At 37.2% G+C, this 20435-nt stretch overlaps 2 protein-coding genes across 3 annotated transcripts in view; one reads left to right on the forward strand and one right to left on the reverse strand.

The window, feature by feature from the left end:
- The first annotated feature begins 1441 nt into the window (after nucleotides 1-1441).
- LOC126368903 (putative inorganic phosphate cotransporter) lies at nucleotides 1442-14679 on the forward strand. The gene is made up of 8 exons (XM_050013135.1): nucleotides 1442-1633; nucleotides 2244-2449; nucleotides 4812-5051; nucleotides 6596-6805; nucleotides 7532-7699; nucleotides 8521-8737; nucleotides 12193-12431; nucleotides 14422-14679. Exons 1-8 carry the CDS (start codon nucleotides 1597-1599, stop codon nucleotides 14653-14655), a joined length of 1551 nt encoding a protein of 516 aa, XP_049869092.1. The 5' UTR covers nucleotides 1442-1596; the 3' UTR covers nucleotides 14656-14679.
- A 4669-nt stretch (nucleotides 14680-19348) lies between these two features.
- The window catches only part of LOC126368867 (inactive rhomboid protein 1), a 177840-nt gene continuing 176753 nt past the window's right edge, over nucleotides 19349-20435 (reverse strand). For both annotated transcript variants that reach the window (XM_050013064.1, XM_050013063.1), the window contains exons 10-11: nucleotides 20178-20432; nucleotides 19349-19780 (exon numbers count right to left, since the gene is read on the reverse strand). In XM_050013064.1, coding sequence (XP_049869021.1) covers nucleotides 19349-19780; nucleotides 20178-20432 — 687 coding nt within the window. The remainder of the gene's footprint in view (nucleotides 19781-20177; nucleotides 20433-20435) is intronic.

Genomic DNA, 20435 nt, shown 5'->3' on the forward strand with positions numbered 1-20435 from the left:
ATGCTTTTTAAAAAATAGTGACTACCTACACAGTTATGTGTTACTAATATCAAACAAACGGTTAAATTAAGAAGTAATAAACTTTAAAATATTACAAAAAGTTTTATGTTTATAGAAAGTTCAGTACCTAGTGGACAAAAATTTTGTTTAATAACATAAGATTATGTTGATTTTATATTTGATAACTTAAATCGAGAAAAGTCTGCCGCTTAAGCGGTCGCATGGATTACATCGTCTTATCCGTTAGAGCTATAAAGCGCAAAATTATATAAGAAATATTTTGTGTAAAATTATTATACCTTGATAATTTAGTCTACGAAATAGAAGAAAGAGATTAGAAAGGCCCTAAAGCGCTTTTGTATGGGAACCGCTATTACCTGTTCGACCCCACTCTCTTTTACTACTTCTGCAAACATATAACTAAACTACGATAGCTCTACTGCTTCTCAAATTCCATTGGCACTTTACCGGCAATATATATTTTATGTGACAGGCTGCAATTTTATCATTGCTTTAAGTAAGATACTGCAAAAAAAGTTTTTTTTATAAATAGCCGAACATACTAAGGTTTTAACTTTCCTGTGATAATTTTGCTTCATAGTCGATATTTGACTATTATTTCCCTAATAGGTTTTAATACACAAGACGACCTTTTAATATATTTTCGCGAAGCTCCGTGAGTCGTAAAGTTATACTAATAGGTATATTTGCTCATACATGTATGGCGCGCATTTCACGCTCTCTTGGCTCTTTCAATTTCTTTCTTTTATTCCTTGAATTTTTCCGTCTATCTCACCGGGTTTTATGCTATCGACTTGCAAGGTTCTCTCAACAGCAAGTTGACAAATTTGATATATAATTTCCTTGTTTTTTGAACCAACTTTTCAATAATTATAATAATTAATTGTATATTATGAAATAAATACTGTTATTAATATAAGGTAATTTAAGTCGCTGAGAAATTAGGCTCAACAAACTAGATGTTTTTTTTTTTTATGATGAATGTTGTGTTCACTTGTACTGTTCTACTTAGTTGAATTAGGCCTTAACTAAATGTTATAATGTACGGTTACGAGCACTAATATGTATACACTTTGGTACCATGTCACATTAACTTTTTTGACAAAATGAACTGTAAGTCTCACTAAATGTCAAATATGTTAGTGCGACAGAGTCCTAAAATGGGTACATTATATTGACTGTACATAGCTGTAAGTGATCGATTAAATAAATAAATATTTTATTGTTACCTAAGTTCATATATTCATATGTTCATATATTCTTATAGTTGCATTCTATTATATTTTTGCTATTGTGCGTCCTTTAAAATAAGCATTTCTTTTGTTATATAAATAAAAATGCTGAATTCCGATGGCACACGTCAGCTCAGTAATTTGCCATTATTTACTTATCTTAGGCATTGACAGGTGACAGTCGTTTTCATCACTTATCTCTTAGAGTGTAGATTCAGTTGTTATCACATTCAGACACGTTCAACTAGTGTTAAGATCAGATAATGTCATCTTTGTAATACAAAAACTCAATTGAACACTCTAACCTGTTTTGTTATTAGTGTTGGTGTGTTTGTAGGAAATAATGACGTTAACAGGATGGAGACGCTTTATGAACAGAAGTAAGTCAGTATATACACTACAGTAAGTTTATTGAGATGTGATATCGCTCGTCTATTTACTCAATGATAATCATAACGTTTGTTAGATAATTTTCGTGATAGTTTTTTTTTTAGTCCTTAGTCCATCTGTTGTCTTCCCATCTTGCCAAGTGGCCTGCCTATCTCCACTTAAGCCTAACCTAGCTTAAACCTCCCGATATACATAACATAAATAGCCTATACATATGTGTCCCACTACTGGGCACAGGCCTCCCTTCAATCAACTGAAGGGGATGTGGAGCATACTTCACCACGCTTCTCCATCACGCTAGTCCCTTCCGAAGTACGAAATCATCCTACTTTCCTAGCCAAACAAAGGTCTCACAACGTGATTTCGTTAATGTCCCCGTCGGGAATCGAACCCGAACCTGTAGATCGTGAGCTCAACGCTCTAACCTCTAGACTATAGAACTCCTGATCATCATCATTATCAGCCGTACGACGCCCACTGCTGGGCAAAGGCCTCCCCCAAGGATCTCCACGACGATCGGTCTTGCGCTGCCCGCATCCAGCGGCTTCCGCCCCAGCGGCTATCGGTCAACTCCTGATATAATAAGTCATATTTTTTTAGTTCTCTTCATACCGCAGCGCTATGTTCTGGGCGTCTTGGGCCTGTTTGCCCTGGGAAACTCCTTCACAATGCGGGTGTGCCTCAGTATGACGATCACGCAGATGGTGGTCCACAAGGCTAGCGAAGCACATATCGTTGGAGAAACATGCCCAGATCCAGCTGACATATCTACAGATACTACTTCTAATAATACAGTTGTTTATAATGTGAGTGTCTACAATCTTACTAATATTTACACCACAGCAAGTAAATGTGGTACGGTCACGAGCATTAATATGTATACACTTTGGTACCATGTCACATTAACTTTTTTGACAAATTGAACTGTAAGTCTCACTAAATGTCAAATATGTTAGTGCGACAGAGTCCTAAAGTGGGTACATTATATTGCTCATGACTGTACTGTGGTACAGCTGCTTGCTTCTCAAACAGGGAGCGCCGGTTCAAATCCCGATGCCGGACTTGCATCAAAGAGTGATTATTTTCACTGACACACTTAGCCCCACACACACAGGCCTCCCCTCAAACAACCGGAGAGGGTATTCTAAGCAAATGAGATTGTGTAATCGTATCTAGCTAGTTAAGGCGATATCGAGGACTATCACCCAAGAGTATGGTGTTGATTCCAGTACACATCATCTCATTTTATTTTACGTTATACTCGTCATTTTCTTATCCGCCGAAAAGGAAAGGGACTACGTAAAATAATAAAATAACATGAGGATGTGTCTGCAGGAATCGTGTAAGCTTAAAAATAACTAAAGTAACAATCTTAGTTCATAGTCCTTCAAAGTGTTTATTGTTCATAATATCATAAATAATCACATTTTAGGACTTAACGGATTTAAAACGTGTGCGGAAAACCCTGAAGTGGCATTTAGAAGAAGTGTTGATAATGGTGCTAATTCCTGTAAATACCATCTAATTTTATTTTAAGTTATATCTGTCATTTTCTTATCCGCCGAAAAGGAAAGGGACGGGTAATCGACAAGCATAAAATTTATGGAACACACGTCAATTTTAAGCACAAATCTAAACCAACCGTCTAAAAATTTTACATCAGTCAATAACCTGACACGTTCATTTACTCATTCTTCCTAAAATTAAGAGCTGTGAATCATCCGTCCCTTTCCTTTTCGACGGATATGAAAATGACGGATATAACTTAAAATAAAATTAGGCGGTGTCTGCAGGAATCGGGGCCAATGTCTTATCAACACTTCTTCTGTACTGTCGTGCAGCGCTAAGAAATCTTGTCGAGTATGTGAAGTCAGATAATAAAATATATGAGGGGATTGAGGGGGAGCTTATGCCCAGCAGACGATTGGACATTATATAGGCTATTTATGTATGTATGTTCTTTCCATTTTGTATTGTATTTTTTTCCATAAAGACACAAAATTACTTTTTAATTAATACAATACTGAAAATACTGTATTTATGGCATATTGTTTGCCATCAGTACAGGTGGGCCAGTTATAAATAGAATAACGATCGATTGAAGTAAGTTCTTATTATTATGTTTGACATTGACTTCACATTATTATTAATAGCCCTCAATGTCCCACTGCAGGGCAAAAGCCTCTGTTCCCTTCTTCTACTCCTCCCTGTCCCCAGCTTGTTCGTGCCACCGTTTCGAGAAGCGGTCTAACTCGTCGCGCCATCTTTTTCGTGGCCTTCCCCGACATCTGACAGCATTATTAAACTGCTCTAACCACCAGACCACGAAAGCAGTTACTTAGTTATTATATATATATATATATATATATATATATAGAACTTACTTCAATCGATCGTTATTCTATTTATAACTGGCCCACCTGTACTGATGGTAAACAATATGCCATAAATACAGTATTTTCAGTATTGTATTAATTAAAAAGTAATTTTGTGTCTTTATGGAAAAAAATACAATACAAAATGGAAAGAACATACATACATAAATAGCCTATATAATGTCCAATCGTCTGCTGGGCATAAGCTCCCCCTCAATCCCCTCAAAGTATGGAACATACTCCACCACGTTGCAATTGGGCCAGTAGCCCAGGACCAACGGCAAAACGTGCCATCCAAACTACGGAATCATCTTACTTTAGCGGACAACCAGGTGATTTAGTCTGCAATGTCCTTGCCAAGCAAATGACAGTCTCACGACGTGATTTTTGACGTCCCCATCGGGAGTCGAACCCGGACCTCTAGATCGTGAGCCCTAATGCTCTAACCACTAGACCATGGTGGCAGTTACTTACTTCATTATGAAAATAGCTCTGTGTGATTCTCTATTGTATTTCAACTATGTGTTTGAATTCGTGATAGGCCTGTTCAAGAACGCGTGACATAATAATATAGTCAGTAGTATATAGCTCGCGCCCCGCACGCTCGGCGTTCGGCAGCCAGCCAGCGCTAGCGTCGCGTCGCTGCAACATCGATGTCGCGTGGACGTTGCTCGAACGCTGACACAACGACGATCCTCGAAAGACGCTAGTGTGAGGGGTCACTAAACAAAACCACACATACTTATAAACGCACACATTCAATTGTACATTTTATTTTTCATGCACCTTTTAGGGTCACGAGCGATACGATTGGGATGAAGCGACGCAAGGACTACTCCTTAGTGCGTTCTACTACGGCTACGTTCTTACCCACTTGCCCGGTGGTCTACTGGCCGAGAGGTTTGGAGGAAAATGGACTTGTGGGTTAGGACTGCTTCTGACGTCAGTAGCTACCGCCTTGACTCCTTGGGCAGTGAGAGTTGGAGGAGCAGTAGGCTTATTTATCATCAGAGTTGTCGAAGGCATGGGAGAGGTTGGATTTGTTTTGTTTTTTTTTTTCAAAACTAACATATCTCAAGTTCCTATATTGCTATACGTAGACATCCGATGCCTTATAGTGCATAAAACGTAAGCGCCTTTTTTCAAAAATCACATTCTGTATAGGCATGAGCAATATCATGTACTCACTTTAGAACCCTGTCGCACTATCATATTTGACATTTAATGAGATGTGTATACACTCAGCGGGATCCCCTGTCTGGGAGACATAAGAGTGATGCAGAGAATTAGATCTGGATTTGTTCTACTGAATTATGCTGAAAACAGAATTTGTTCCGTTAAAAAAACGGAAATACAAAGTTTTCTAACCGACCTCCAGCCAGCGGGATATTTACCAAAGTTAAGTCTGATGAAGTATAAATTGGTATTAACTTTTAGATCTGTATTTATTCTGTTCAACAAAACAAAAAAAAATACTTCTGCCGTCCTTACTTCAGCTACAATCAAGCTGCAATGAAACCTCCAGTCAGCGGACCTTTTCTCTCAATGACATTCTTTTGTAACTTTTACACTAAAATAATAAAAATTAACCTATTTATTTAGACACATTCATTAAAGAGACTTACGGACTAATTTGTCAAAAAAGTTAATGTGACATGGTTTCAAAGAGTATACATATTAGTCGTGACCGTACCTAGTTGTTTTCTTCGAAATAAATATTTTTATACAGTAGTAAATATTAAAAAGGGTAATAATTTAGACCACATTTTTTGTGCGGAAACTATCTTGTCTATTCCAATGTATAGTTAACAAAAATCACATTCGGATGAGATGTTGTGATTAGATGAAAAGACGCACACGTGTTTTTTGCTTTAAGGGGCCTATATATAACATACATACACTGCCTATATACGTCCCACTGCTGGGCACAGGCCTCCCCTCAATCAACCGGAGGGGGTATGGAGCATACTCCACCACGCTGCTCCACTGCGGGTTGGTGGAGGTGTTTTTACGGCTAATAGCCGGGACCAACGGCTTAACGTGCCCTCCGAAGCACGGAATCATCTTACTTTTTCGGACAATCAGGTGATTCAAGCTTGAAACGTCCTTACCAAACAAAGGACAGTCTCACAAAGTGATTTCGACAATGTCCCCATCGGGAATTGAACCCGGACCTCCAGATTGTGAGCCTAACGCTCTAACCACTAGACCACGGAGGCTGTCGTGCCTATATATCTATTAAGCTTAATTTAACAGGTTTAGTTTAACACTTTTGATTTATTTATTTACAACATCAGTTAAGCTGGAACATTGCGAGGCATGTGCCCCGCTCGCCGTACGGGGCGCGCATTACTGTGTATTATTATTATACGTGCGCGTGCGTATGACATCCGTCGCCACGATTATGAAGGTACACACATTGCGAAGCGTGCGGCGTATGGCGTGTGAGGCACATGCCTCGCAATGTCTATAATTCGTCCCTTACAACTTCAACATACAAAAAGTCATATTTCGAAATAAACTTAAGTATGTGTATCTTCGCTTGTTTTTGTTCAATTTCTTTTTTTAACATTTCAGGGACCAGTTACTCCAGCTTTTGTGTTGCTACTGGCTCGTTGGGCACCTCCAACAGAACGCTCACGTTTTGGAGCTATGATATTCGGAGGGGCCCAAATAGGAAACATTTTTGGGCCCATTATTTCTGGGTACCTAATGGCAGATGGCGGTGATTGGGCCAATGTCTTCTATGTCTTTGGTATACTTGGAATCATTTGGTTTATATTTTGGGTAAGACAAAATTCCATTTTTGAAATAATACCAAGAAGTTGTAAGTTTGTATTAGTACCTGATATCAAATATCAGAGATATTATTTGGCGAGATCCTATTAGCTGCCTAGCAATAAGAAAAGAAGTTTATTATGTGAATTATGAATCCTAAAACTGAGTCGTTTCTTTTGTAGAGAATGGATGTATGCAAATAACTTGTCCTTCATTACATATAAAGAAAGAAAGAAACATCTATTACAAATGCTCGTATAAAGAATATTTATACGAAACACACAAAGGAAATGTGACATTAAATATTGAATTCGAATTCGTGTTTAGATCATAGATAATTGTGATATCACGTGATTTTTGTCTCCCATCAGCTGGCGAGGAGTGTTAGTAAAGAGTATTAGTAAAAAGTAAAGTTAGGTACTAACACATAAAGACATTATGTTTACATTCAGGATATATATAAATAATAAAAAAAATGTAAATGAATAATATAATACAGGGTGTTAGTGACATCGTAACGAATACTCAGGGGGATGATTCAGACCATGATTCTGAGTTAATATCAAGTGGAATTTTTCGTCGCAAAATGATTTTTTTAGTTTTTTTGAATTATTTTCAATTCTATACTTTTGCGATGGAAAATTTCACTTGATATCAACTCAGAATCATGGCCTCAATCACCCCTCAAAATTTTCGTTACGATGTCACTCACACCCTGTATATTACTATTTTCAGTCATTTTTGTGCTACAGCACACCGAATTGTCATCCATTTATTTCTGATGAGGAGAGAAACTTTTTGAACGCAAACGTGGCAGCGTCTGGTCTACACAAAAAGTTGGATCCTGTGCCCTTTAAAGCATTGCTGAGGTCTGGACCTCTGTGGGTGTTAATGTTAGCTGCTGTGAGTAACCTTTGAAATATTTAGCAGAATGATATAAAGTTTTAAATTCCTTACTTACTCAGAGCAAGTGAAGTATGTCAGAATCGAAGCAAATGGAATTCTATAGTATCTGTGTACTCCGGTGGGAAATAGGCGTGAGTTTATGTATGTGTGTACTAACTCAGATCTCGAAAACCTTATTCCTAAAAATAACCAGGGTGTAAATATATTCTGAGGATTGTCTTATGAATACCAGCATTTTTAACGTATATTTGCAATTTTGCATAATGTAATGTTATGTTACCTATACCGAATTACTTGTGGTAGCTTTTTATTAGCATTTGTTTGTATTTACAAGTATCCAAATAAGTTAAAATAAAAAAGTAAAATAATTAACAGGATACAAAATTATCATTCGTTTACTCTTGCTTTTTAATGATTTTTCTATATCACGTAAAGACCCGTTAAAAATTTAAGTAGATACCTGTATAAAATCTGCGCGAATCTTTAAAATCGACGCTTTATATTCAATATACAATTATAGCCATTAAGAAGACATTGACTACAAAAAATATAATATGATTTTTAATATCACTCTGAACCGGCGTGCGTGTATGGAACGATTGATGAATGTAGAGGAAGCCAGAGAAGTGTGTCAGGATCGTAGCAAATAGAATTGAATAGTCTCTGCTTATGTATGTGTAATATTTAAAATAATTACGTAAGTTTGTTCAATGTTTAAAAACGTAACGGAGGTAAATTTACATACACATAAATCAAAAAAAAGACATTAAAAACAAAAAAATATATTAATTTATTAAGACATTATGTATTATCCACAGGTTGGCCATGACACAGGGTACTTCGCGATGATTACAGACTTACCCAAGTACTTCTCTGACGTCCTCAAGTTTAACATTAAAGAGACTGGGTTGATCTCTGCCTTCCCATACATCGCTATGTATATCTTCTCCTTCGTATTCGCTGGACTATGTGACCTTTGCATCAGAAAGAAATGGCACAGCATCACGACGGGAAGGAAAATCTACACTACTTTATGTAAGTAGGTACATACATGATGGACCAGAGGTTCACGTTCAAAATGAAAAAAAATAGATAGAAGAGCTCATTAGCTATTAGAAACACCCCCATGTATGTTCTCTCAGAGATATGAACCATTTGTACCTTTTTCAAAATTTTGTACCTTTTGTATAAACTAGCGAAGCAACTGTTGGGCTATAAATCCTGTCTATAAAACTACTCTATGTCTTATCCCGTAGAAATTTAGAAAATACCGTTGTTTATGTCTTTATATAAATACAACTTTTCCTTAACACGCTCAACGTCACGCGGCCTTCGGGCGAGAAAGAATTTTCATTCAGGCTAAAGCAAAATCATGATTTCCGTATTTTTTTTTACAATTTGTATTATGGTCCTAATCGTTGAGAAATATGTTTATTTGCACAAATAATTAAAAAGTATGGTTTATTTGCGACAAAACAATCAAAATTGACAACATGGCACATGGGTATCCCCAATTTTAATTCAACAAAACATAGAGTTTAATTAAATTTGAATTTGGAACATTATAATTAATTAATTAATAGTATTTTATGCAACAGTTGTATAAGAAGGGTCAAAAAATGCGAGTGGCGTGAGTTGCGATGTGAGCCTTGGCGAACATCGCAATAAGAGACGCCACGAGCATTTTTTGACCTAGTTATACAACGTTGCATACAATACTTTTTCTACGACGACGTAATTTTAAACGAAACACAAAAATTTTCCAATTTACATATTTTCCATCGCGCGGGAAAATGGCGGCAAATGTATACTTTTTTTTATAGTATATCTATGGCACCAAACAAAGTAAAGGTGCCAGTTTCCAGGTCAAAAAAAAAAAAACAACAACAATGCTTTTTTGGCGACATTATAGTACAGTTACACTTTGTAAACAATGCTTTTATAGGCCATAGAGCGTACACTTTTTCAAAGAGTTTAATTATGTATGTACTTATATTAGACTTTTTGGTTATTTAAATGCCAGATTAAAGTAGAGGAGTAGAAAAAATTAATAATAGAGTAACAGCGATCCTGTGACACGCCGGCTTGCTTTTCAATAGGGGAGCGCCAGTACAAACCCCGGTACCAATCTTGCTCCAATGAGTTATCTAAATTATATAAAAGGAGAAACTGACTGACTGACATATCAACGCACAGCCTAAACGGCTAAACGTAGGCACTTGAAATTTGGAAGGGACGTAGCGTACGTACCGTAGAGGCGCACTAAGAAAGGAATTCCCGGAATTCCCATAGGAACGGGAATTAACGAGAAAATCCTTTTATATGAAAAATCTAAACCGCTTAAATTAGACGATTGAAATTTGGCATGCAGGTACCATAGTAAACTTAAATCTTAGCTGCAACAGGATATTGCAAAATTCCCACGGGAACGGAAGTAAGCGGGAAAAAACATTTGTATGAAAAAATCGAAACCGCGAAAGATATATGTTTTCAATCTAGCATGCATGCATACCTTAGTAAGTATAAAGTTAAGTTATGGCTGTATTTTGAAAAATGGGAGTTAGCGGGGAAAAAAAATTGTATGAAAAAATCTAAACTGCATAAGTTAGATGCTTGAAATTTAACATGCACTCCCCACACACACAAAGATCTCTCTTTTATAACACGCCACGCGGACGAAGTCGCGGGCAATAGCTAGTTAATTTATAAATCTGACTCGGCCATTGAAGACAACGTTACGGTTCACCTTATACGTTGGCCTATCTATCACGTTCGTCTAGCAGAAAGCTCGGTGAGGCGTGGGTACTTAGTTCATCTTAACTCTGACCACCCCAATTGGGACATAATCGTGAAATTAATAATTCAAAAGCTGCATTAGGTAAATCAATACGTATTTGAAATAACCTCATACTATATCTAAATAATACAGTCATCTATACTAATATTATAATTGTGAAAGTGTAAGTGTACGGCAAAACGGAGCGACGAATTGTGATTTAAGTGGAGATAGTTGACGTGATGGAGAGTGACATAAGCTACTTTTTGTCTCTTTCTTACTCCGCACTTCCCTAAAATGGAGTTGTAATTTAAGTTTGTATGGAGCATTCCGCAATTTTCAAGGTACAAAATTTGTAACTAACAAAGAAAATCGTGCATCATTTTTCTTCAAAGAGGGGGTGAATTCTTATATGGGAGTTTTCATTAGGAAACTTTTCATTAAGAAATAGGTACATTAAAAAAGGGAAACCGTGTTACATTGAATTTAACACGAGCGAAGCCGCGGGCATAAGCTAGTAGTTAGATAAACTGTAATTAGCATCCAATCGGAATAGCTACATTATTAACATTTAAGCTAGCCTGAATTTCAGTCTGCCTAATGCCTGAAACATTAATTGAGTTCTGATAGGTCGAACAGATTTTAGAAGCTGTTAGTAACATTAAAGAGATTCCTGTTGTTTTATTAGATTATTTTAAAAGCTTTTCTTTAAATAGAATTTCTTACATTTACTGTTTTACTACACATAAACTAATTTAAAATAGCGACGTTGTAACTTTGTCAAGTCTATACCTGTGCCCTATACATTGATAAATTAGATACAAGTACGTATGCTACATCATTCCCCTTATTTAAATCAGGAAGACACTGAACTTTAACAGGAAGAATCTGGAAAGATATTTATAACAAAGGCACGATATAGTGTTGTAGTATAACTATAAAAGTCACTTTCAATGGCCATATTACTGCCCCTTGCTAATGTTCATTAGATCTAGGTGACAGGCAACACTACACACAACGTACTTACCAAAATTATTTTACAATTGTAAAAAGTACTTTGTCTTCTAGAGGGCGCCACATTGAATTAAGCATGACGTCATACAGCTTATAAGCACCGAATAATCAAGACGCTTCTAGTGACACCTCATTTATTAAATTCTGAATTTCTGACATATAGTTTAGAAGTTAGGTTGGACGTGTTTACAAACCTACAGAGCGGTCAAACACTTAACACTTCAAATTAGTCTCCAAATCCTAATGTAGGTATATCTCTTTATGACATTCTCCCTCCTAATATTCCCCGCCCCGTGAACGTTAATTACCTCCTAAGTTTAGTCTATACCCCTTTTATTAATATATTATGCAAATTTATTAAACGTTATAACTTAAAATTATAAAAATGTAGGACAAGTAACCCTACTTTAAGTTTGCTTCTCCATAACCTCTTTACGTGTTACTAACCTATTTGTGACGTCATTTTAACATTGTGTTGTCCTACTTTTAGGTAACTTTTGCAACAGTGGACTACCCGCCGAGTATTCTCTTCGAAGAATCTATCTTACATAAAACAGGTTATTTACGTTTATAAACAGTTTTCTTCGGAACTTTGACATTGGCAGAATCATCGTTCAGTAATGATGCAGCCATAAACAACAAGAAAGAAGAAGTCTTCTAATCCACCAACACTATAAATACCTACGTTTTTTGTTTGCAGCGGCAACCATACCGGCGATACTCATCATTCTGGCTTCATATTCTGGATGCGATCGACTTGAAGCTGTTACCCTTTTCATAGTATCCATGGCATTTATGGCAGGATTCTACAGTAGCGTCAAGATAAACGCTATGGATATTGCTCCCAACTACGCTGGAACTTGTTCAGCGTTTGTGAATGGATTGGCTGCTGTTGCCGGGATCATAACGCCATATTTGATTGGTCTCTTGACGCCTGATGTAAGTTTACACATTACGTCCTTTCCGAATGCAAAAAGCAAAGATAGTAGCCCAGTTGGTAGAATGAATCCAGCACAAGCCTAAACCAATGATTGTCGAATTTGTTTTTGAATTCATGTTTAGATCATAAAAGATTATCACGTGCTCAGCGGTGAAGGAAAACATGGTGAGGAAACCCACATTTCCGAGAAATGCATTTTTGGAGGTGTGTGTTCTAACCTGTATTGGGCTGGTTTTCTCTTCGCGGTTTGGAAGGTCAAATAGTCGCTTCTGTCAAAAACCGGACCTGCCAAATGTTCAGGTTAGGTGAGCGGATCCTGTGAAAAACGAGATAATGCTAGGGAGATGGGTCTGTCCGAATGACGAGTAATTTAAGTACCTACTAAATTTATACATGATTTTTGCGAAGACGCCTTTATGGGTAAACCGCAAAGCATTTACTTTTTAAACATCATCTGAACAGCACGGGGGTAAAAAAGGCTAAATTGCAGAAATTCACCTCAGAAATCAATATTGCTATTTGACATTACAAAAGTGATAAGTGAGAATACCTACCTGGCGATAAGATGCATATTATATTTTTTTAAGTAATGTAGGCTCACGTTTGACCACAATCTCACCTGATGGTAAGTGACGATGTGATCTAGGTTAGATCACGCTTATCCAGCAAATGCCTATTCACTCTAGCCTTGAAGACTCCCAGATTATAACCAGTTGGAAAAACAGACCACGGTAGACAGTTCCAATCCTTCGCTGTTCGCATGAAATAGGAAGAGCCCACTGTTTAATGCGGATTGGTGGTATATCCACAACATAAGGATGAAACGCTGAGGCCTAGTCTATCGTAGATGGAATGGAGTGGGTATGGGATAATTAATTAAGCTCAAATAATAAAAGAACAGAATTTTTCTCTTCATTCACATTATATATCCGATCAAACAAACGTAACACGTTACGGTAAACAATGATCGGCTGATTAAACACTACAAAGAAGAAATCTAATTCCTACGCTCCAATGCACTTTTGACAAAAAGAACTAAGTATAAAAAACTCGACTGCCTTTAAAAGAAACTCGCACAAAAAGTTTTGGCACTTTTTGTAAAATCAGGCACTTTTTTGTAAGTAAAGAGGTATCGGATATTCAAGTAGAGCGGAGTTGCGATTAGTTGTGGTCAAAGGTTATAGAACTAAATATTGCAGATGCACTTCCTTTAGTTTCGTTCTGGTTGTTTTCGTCACTGTTTCGTCATTTATTTCCTGGACTGTCACTTGTTTTCTTTCAAGAAATAAAATTACTTTCCATACCGCGATTAGCTCCAGGATGTTATAAAGAAAGGTCAGGTCAAGAATACCCTTAACCGGCGAGCATGCATGTAGTCTTTGGTGAGAATGGAAGAAGCGAAAGTGGTGTGTCAGGATCATAGTAAGTGGAATTCTGTGGTCTCTGCCTGCTGCAATGGAAAATAGGCGAGATCTTATGTATATATGTAATTTATTTCCACTTCACGATCAAGATTATACAAATATTATGAAACAACCCAATGAATATTAGTTCATAATATCGAGCAATACAAAGCAATACGGGTTGCGCGAAATTCCGTGTTGGTCTAAGGTGAATAACGGTGCCGATTCTTGCGAACAAAACTTTTTAGAGTTGAGAGCTTTAAACATTGTGCTATCCTTTACATAAGTGCAAAACAGAGACAGATATACTTAATTTAAAAACTACATAAACATAAACAGCCTATATACGTCCCACTGCTGGGCACAGGCCTCCTCTCAATCAATTTAAAAACTGTTAAAGTAAATTAATATTAAGTTGACGTCTGCCAGAAAGTGTTACTCGAGTGACGTTTTCATATCAATGGAATCAGTACCCATATCAATATATCAATATTATTTTTATCTAGACAATCATAGTCTATACAACTATTTAGAATAATAAGGTTTCTTTTAAAAAGGTACTTAATGTAAGGCTTTTTTTTCGCAGCAAACCGTTCAACAGTGGCGTTATGCGTTCTGGTTTGTATTTGCGACTTTGGTCTTCACAAATTTACTCTACCTGATCTGGGGTTCGGGAGAGCAACAGTGGTGGGATGACGTCGACAAACATGGCTACCCTAAGGGCTGGAAACACGGTCCTTTCAAGAAAAACCAGCCAAATACTGAAAAGAAGGTCGTTTACCCAAAACATGACCACTCGCCCATTGCTGTTGATTTATAGAAATACGAGTAAAACGCTTTTTACTTGGAATTATTTCTTTTACTACTGTTGTTTGTTTAGCCGTGATAGCCCAGTTGCTAGAACGCTTGCCTTTCACTTTGGGATCGTAGGTTCGAATCCAGCACAGGCCTAAACCAATGATTGTCGAATTTGTTTTCGAAATCATATTTGGACCATAAATGATTATCACGTGCTCAGCGGTGAAGGAAAACATCGTGAGGAAACTCACATTCCATATACACAATGCATTTTCGGAGGATGTGACCTAACCTGTATTGTGCTGGTTTTCCCCTCGCGGGTTGGATGATCAGACAGGCAGTCGCTTCTGTAAAAACCGGACCTGTCAAATGTTCAGGTTTGGTATGCTCCATGCCCCCTCCGGATAATTGAAGGGAGGCCTGTGTCCAGCACGTATAGATATTATTTCTGATTCCTCTATTTATTATTACTGAGTACATACAAGGTGTTAGTGACATCGTAACAAATACTGAAGGGGATGATTCAGACCAAGATCCTGACTTAATCATCATCATCTCTCTATCATTATCCCGTTCCTCAAGGGTCCTATTAATAATATTAAGTGGAATTATCCGTCACAAAATTATGAAACTGAAAATATTTTTAAAACGACAATAAAATTTTCATGAATTTTCCGACAGCCAATTCCACTGGACATGAACTTCTTATCGTGTGGGTTGTGAGGTGGAACACCAGCCATTTCAAAATCATGGTCTAAATCGTCCACCTCAGCATTCGTTACGATGTCACTAACACCCTGTAGATAACCAGAATTTTACATGGGATTTTACTCGTGCTCAGTCTGACTTTCCGCTGCGTGATTATAAAAATGAGCGCTACATCTAACAAAGTATTCAGAGGAAATAAAACACAGTGATATTATGATAATAAGGTTTCTTGTTCGATTAATGCTAGTTTACAATAAGATTACTTTACCATTTCCTTACTTAATAAGTATATTAATTAGTTGTATGTTCACAATGTACAATATGTAAGTTTTGTCTTAGATTTAAATTCTGAGACCAGTCCGCCAGGCCGCCGGCCGCAAGGACACTTTGAAAACGACACTGTGGTGCAGTAAGTTACGAGCAGAAGAACAAGGAACTCAATGAACTTTCAATCCGAATCGAAATACATTTAGTAGACCAGTGGAAGTAACACCGCATCCGCATTTATCCACCAACAGGATTGATTAATCAACGTATAGCCCAAATAGAGTTGGTTTGACTACAGCCAAATTGCGTGAAAAGCTACAGCTCCGACACAAGATACATTCTGCTTGACGCGACAATTGTCCCCGGGCTTCGACCAATGTACACGTACACACGACATTTATCTACCTAGACTGAATTCACTGCGTCGTCTACTGGTCGAAGCCATACTGGCGGTATTTGTCGTCTGTCGCGCGATAGCGTAACCCATGCAACAGCTGTTTACACAAGGTACACATGGTAACAATTGAAATTAATTATCGTTTTTTAGTCTATTCAAAACTAATTCCTGGCGAAAATGATTAGATTTTCATTACAATCAAAATTGTTATTCCAATATAGATTCTCGATTATAACAGAATGAATTAAGTAGGAGGTGTAGAAGACAAAAATAATCAAATGTCTTCGACTCGAATTCACGATTTCAAAATTTAGATGCATGTGTGTAAAGTAAGATGTTTCTAAGTAAGTATAATAGTTTAGGTGAAGAAAACCTTCTATTGATACATGCTTTTCATATTATTATGCTGCATCTTATTGGTCAAAAAAGCCTGTGCTATTTGTCGCGCTACGTCAATATAGAGTTCTGTGCCGCAAATAATTTAAAATTATATTAGTATAAGGTTTTCTGAAATTAGAGTAATAAAAAAAACATTACACATGCATTTCAATAAGGAGTTCTTCTTCTTTCGTTAGAACGCAATCAAGGGCCAATAATTGATACATAACAACTGCACATTCACATAAGTACATAATAATACCTATATACTCCATTTAGCACAAACATTCTTAAAATTCAAAGGCAGTGATGATATTCACAAATTAAAAGCACATAAATCGCAATACGATGGATACACTGTCAAAAATTAACTAAACGGTATTCATCAATTAAATACTTAAATATTACATTTTTGTATTTATTGCTCTCTAATGGAATACGTTCATAAGAATGCTGAGGTAATCGTGTGTTTACTCACTGGGCAGTTATACCTCAAAGCTATATAGTAATCATTTATAACGTATTATTTTTAATAAATACAAGGACTATTTTAAAATACCAAAATATAAATATATTTCTTTTTTAAATAGAAAGGTTTTAGACAAAGAAACATTTAAATACCATAAAATGTGAATAAATTAAAAAATACAGTCATGATAAAAAAGATAATAATATAAAAAAATATGTGCCTACAGCCCTCGTAATCGTCACAGAAAGTATCCATCATCGCCCTAACCTGATTTGTAATAAAATAAATATATTCCTAACGATAAATGGTTATAGATATTTTACTAGCATATTATAAAATAACATATAAACCTACGCAGACTTCATCATATGACTATATAAATTGACAAAATCAAAATTCATTTATGTGATACTTAGAGATAAGAATTCGTTATAATTCTGTGAACATAATAGATGAAAATATCAAATGTATATATAACATGCTATTTACATATTTAGTAATATACTAAATTATGCATATTTTGACACTGTTTACGGGGCGCAGCGGATGCGACGATTTTAATGAAAGTGTTCCTTCACGACACTTCAACAAATTCAATACAAAACACAAACCGCCTTACCAATAAAAACTAAAGTAGCGTCGATCGTGTGCATAAGTATTTAACAGCCAAGCTAAATTGAATCCAATTATCAAAAAATTCGATTGAACTTGTGTTTACTATAATTTTTTATACGCGCATTCGTCGCTTGTTTAATTTTTATTGGTAAGGCGACAAGTAAGAAAGTTCTAAAAGGTATACTCGCCTTCAACAATACCTTACGCGAAAAGCATAGGAATGTATGTTACATATACAACAGTAGTATCGTGAAATGCCGACAACCCCGTAAATGTTGAAAGAACATAGTCACACGTAAACAAAGTTTGCTTACAACTATCTTATGTGTGTATATTTTACAGATATTTACATCAGCGTAGTCGCGACCGCGCGGGGAACCGCGGCTGGATATTTTATTATCACAATTAAAAGAATTCCCTTCCATTCATTGGCCAAAACAGCCAATAAATGAAAGCAACTCTACAACGTCGAATATGTCATAACTTGTTTGGAAACCATGACTTCTTTTACAAAATAATACACCAACGAACCTTAATACACAATAATAGGTCTATATTTAAACAAAGTCGATGAAGTTCGTATATATTTCGTAATAGTCTAGTCCGATTATAAATATTGATCGATCGCTTAGTTAGTACAAAACTAGAGCACGCCATTTCTTCAATATACACCACAATTTAAATTCCGTTTGAGCATCGACAGAGAGCAGCGACTGACTTTATGTTTTTTTTTTTATATAATACGATACAACACCATGTTTACCAGCAATACTAGAACGTCCGTTATGAACTCAATCGTAAGATCATAAACGTCAATCAAAAGGACTCGACGACTTAGTTCATAACACCCATATTTTAGGAAGTGAACTAAGTATACATAAAAAATAATTTTATAAGGTAAGGAAGGAAGTATAAGGAACATAAAAAAAGTTTTCCTATGATTTCCTATTACATTATAATCATAGCATTTCATCACTCAACCTTACTTTTCTATTGAACTGCATATTGTCTTAATTACATTATTCTTGTTGCGTTTCATGAGGTGTTTTCGAATCTCTATTTATTGTTTTGTGTCATTTTACTTTAGTGTAGTTCACTTCCTAAAATATCATGGTGGTACCATACTTGTAGAACAAAACAAGGTATACCGTTCCACTTTTGACGATTAAAAGATCCCTACATAATAACATTATGTAGGCAAATTCTGATTTGTCCAATACAGTATAAACTTCTGTGCACAAATACGACAAAATGTTTTTAAATACGCGGATCTTTGTAGCTTTTCAGGAGCCTTACTCAAGTTGCAAACGATTACAAAAAAAATAATAAATGTAAAACATTGACATGTCAATGATTACACTGCTTTTTTCGTAATTGTTTACAACTTGGTTAAGAACCCAAATAACTAAACAAAGATCCTAATATCTCCAAATATCTGCGCATACTTCCATTAAAGTCCAAGATATTTAAGTGTTTCTCAAGATGTTTTAGTACAATTAAAACCTTGACCAAACGCACAATTATGCTTATAAAACTTTCTTGAGATAAAAAAAAAACCATTATATCTCAATACCTTCCCATAAAGCAGGCTCTACCATCCCTACTTCAACTTCGGTTGATTCCATAAAACATTGCATCTGTTCTGTTCATGGGTTTTCATATAATTTGTGACTTTATATGACAGCGATGTATACCAATTGTAGTCCAAATGGCAGAAGGAAATAGAGTCGACTTTAAACATTTTGCCGTAAGTGTCCACAAGGTAGGGTATACTTTGTCCAGTCGTGTGTGCGGTATCGTGTGAGTATGTGCGCGGCAGCAGTGCGCGGCGGCGGCGGGGCGGGGACGCGGCGGCGGCGGGGGCGCCCGGGCCGCGCGCCGTCATACCCCGTCCAGCTGCCGCACGCGCACGTCCTGCGACGCACACATGTCCGGTGCGAACGGCAAACAAGTGAAATACGCACAAGCCGCACACTCGTACGCAGGCGCCGCGTAAAACAATGCCACCAACGCGCACAACATCCCGCCCGCCGACACTAAACACACCCACACTAGAACGATCTTGCGACGACGTTCGTACGGCCCGAATGTTATGAATGGCAACAACGCGTATGCTAGGAGGAATCCGAATACGAAACCGAATACGTGGGCAAAGTTGTCAATCCAGGGTAGAAGGCCCAGGAGGAAAAGGGCTACAGCGATGCCTATTAACTTGAGGATCGCGCGGCGAGGGTGTCGTAGGAGAGGCCACGCACCTATCACTTCCACTATCAGACACGCCAGTAAACCGAAGTGAGCTCCAGCCGGACCCACCTGTAATTAGAAATGATTTGATTAATGGGTGTGACCTAAGAGTATCTACTAGAAGCAGAAGGTAAATCTTTTTGCCACGCACTTTTATGGTTTATAATCACACACACAGCCGGCGCGACGGCAAGCACCCGTCGCGTGACGTTTCCCCTACATTTCAGCACATTACAGCAACTAACGCCAAGCTGGCTTCGTGCTAGCACCCTGTTACGCTGGTCGTGTGTCAAGAACTGCTATCATTTGTGTGTGCGTGGACTTTGTACGCGTTTTTATACGATTTTTTACGACCATAAATTAGCAATATCAACCTTCCAGGTATTATTGAAGCCTAATAGGTAATCGCAGAATACTAGTTCGTGAACGCCAGTCCAAACTACAATACCTAAACCGATCCACTCACCTCAGCTCTATACGGTTCAAAGATAGCCGATGCCATATTTCCCGCCACGCCACTGCCCAGGTATATAATAGCTATCCTCACAGGACCAGCCATTTTCTCAAGGTCCCTCATGAAGAGCCATTGCAATGCCAATGTCCCTGCCAGGTGTAGGAGACCAGCGTGTACAAATAACGACGTCCAAGCTCTATATAACTGGTCTGGTCGTCTTCGTCTCATGAAGGGCAACATCCCACAGACGTCGTCTAGACACGAAACCTG

The sequence above is a fragment of the Pectinophora gossypiella genome, chromosome 8 (genome assembly GCF_024362695.1).
Source record: "Pectinophora gossypiella chromosome 8, ilPecGoss1.1, whole genome shotgun sequence".
Classification (NCBI taxonomy): Eukaryota; Metazoa; Arthropoda; class Insecta; order Lepidoptera; family Gelechiidae; genus Pectinophora; species Pectinophora gossypiella.

Excerpts from the sequence above, each read along its gene's own strand:
- LOC126368903 (XM_050013135.1), top strand. The coding sequence starts at position 1,597 with ATGACGTTAACAGGATGGAGACGCTTTATGAACAGAA. Across the intron at positions 2,450-4,811 it reads ATAATACAGTTGTTTATAAT|GGTCACGAGCGATACGATTG; the intron begins GTGAGTGTCTAC and ends TGCACCTTTTAG. Across the intron at positions 8,738-12,192 it reads GAAAATCTACACTACTTTAT|CGGCAACCATACCGGCGATA; the intron begins GTAAGTAGGTAC and ends TTTTGTTTGCAG.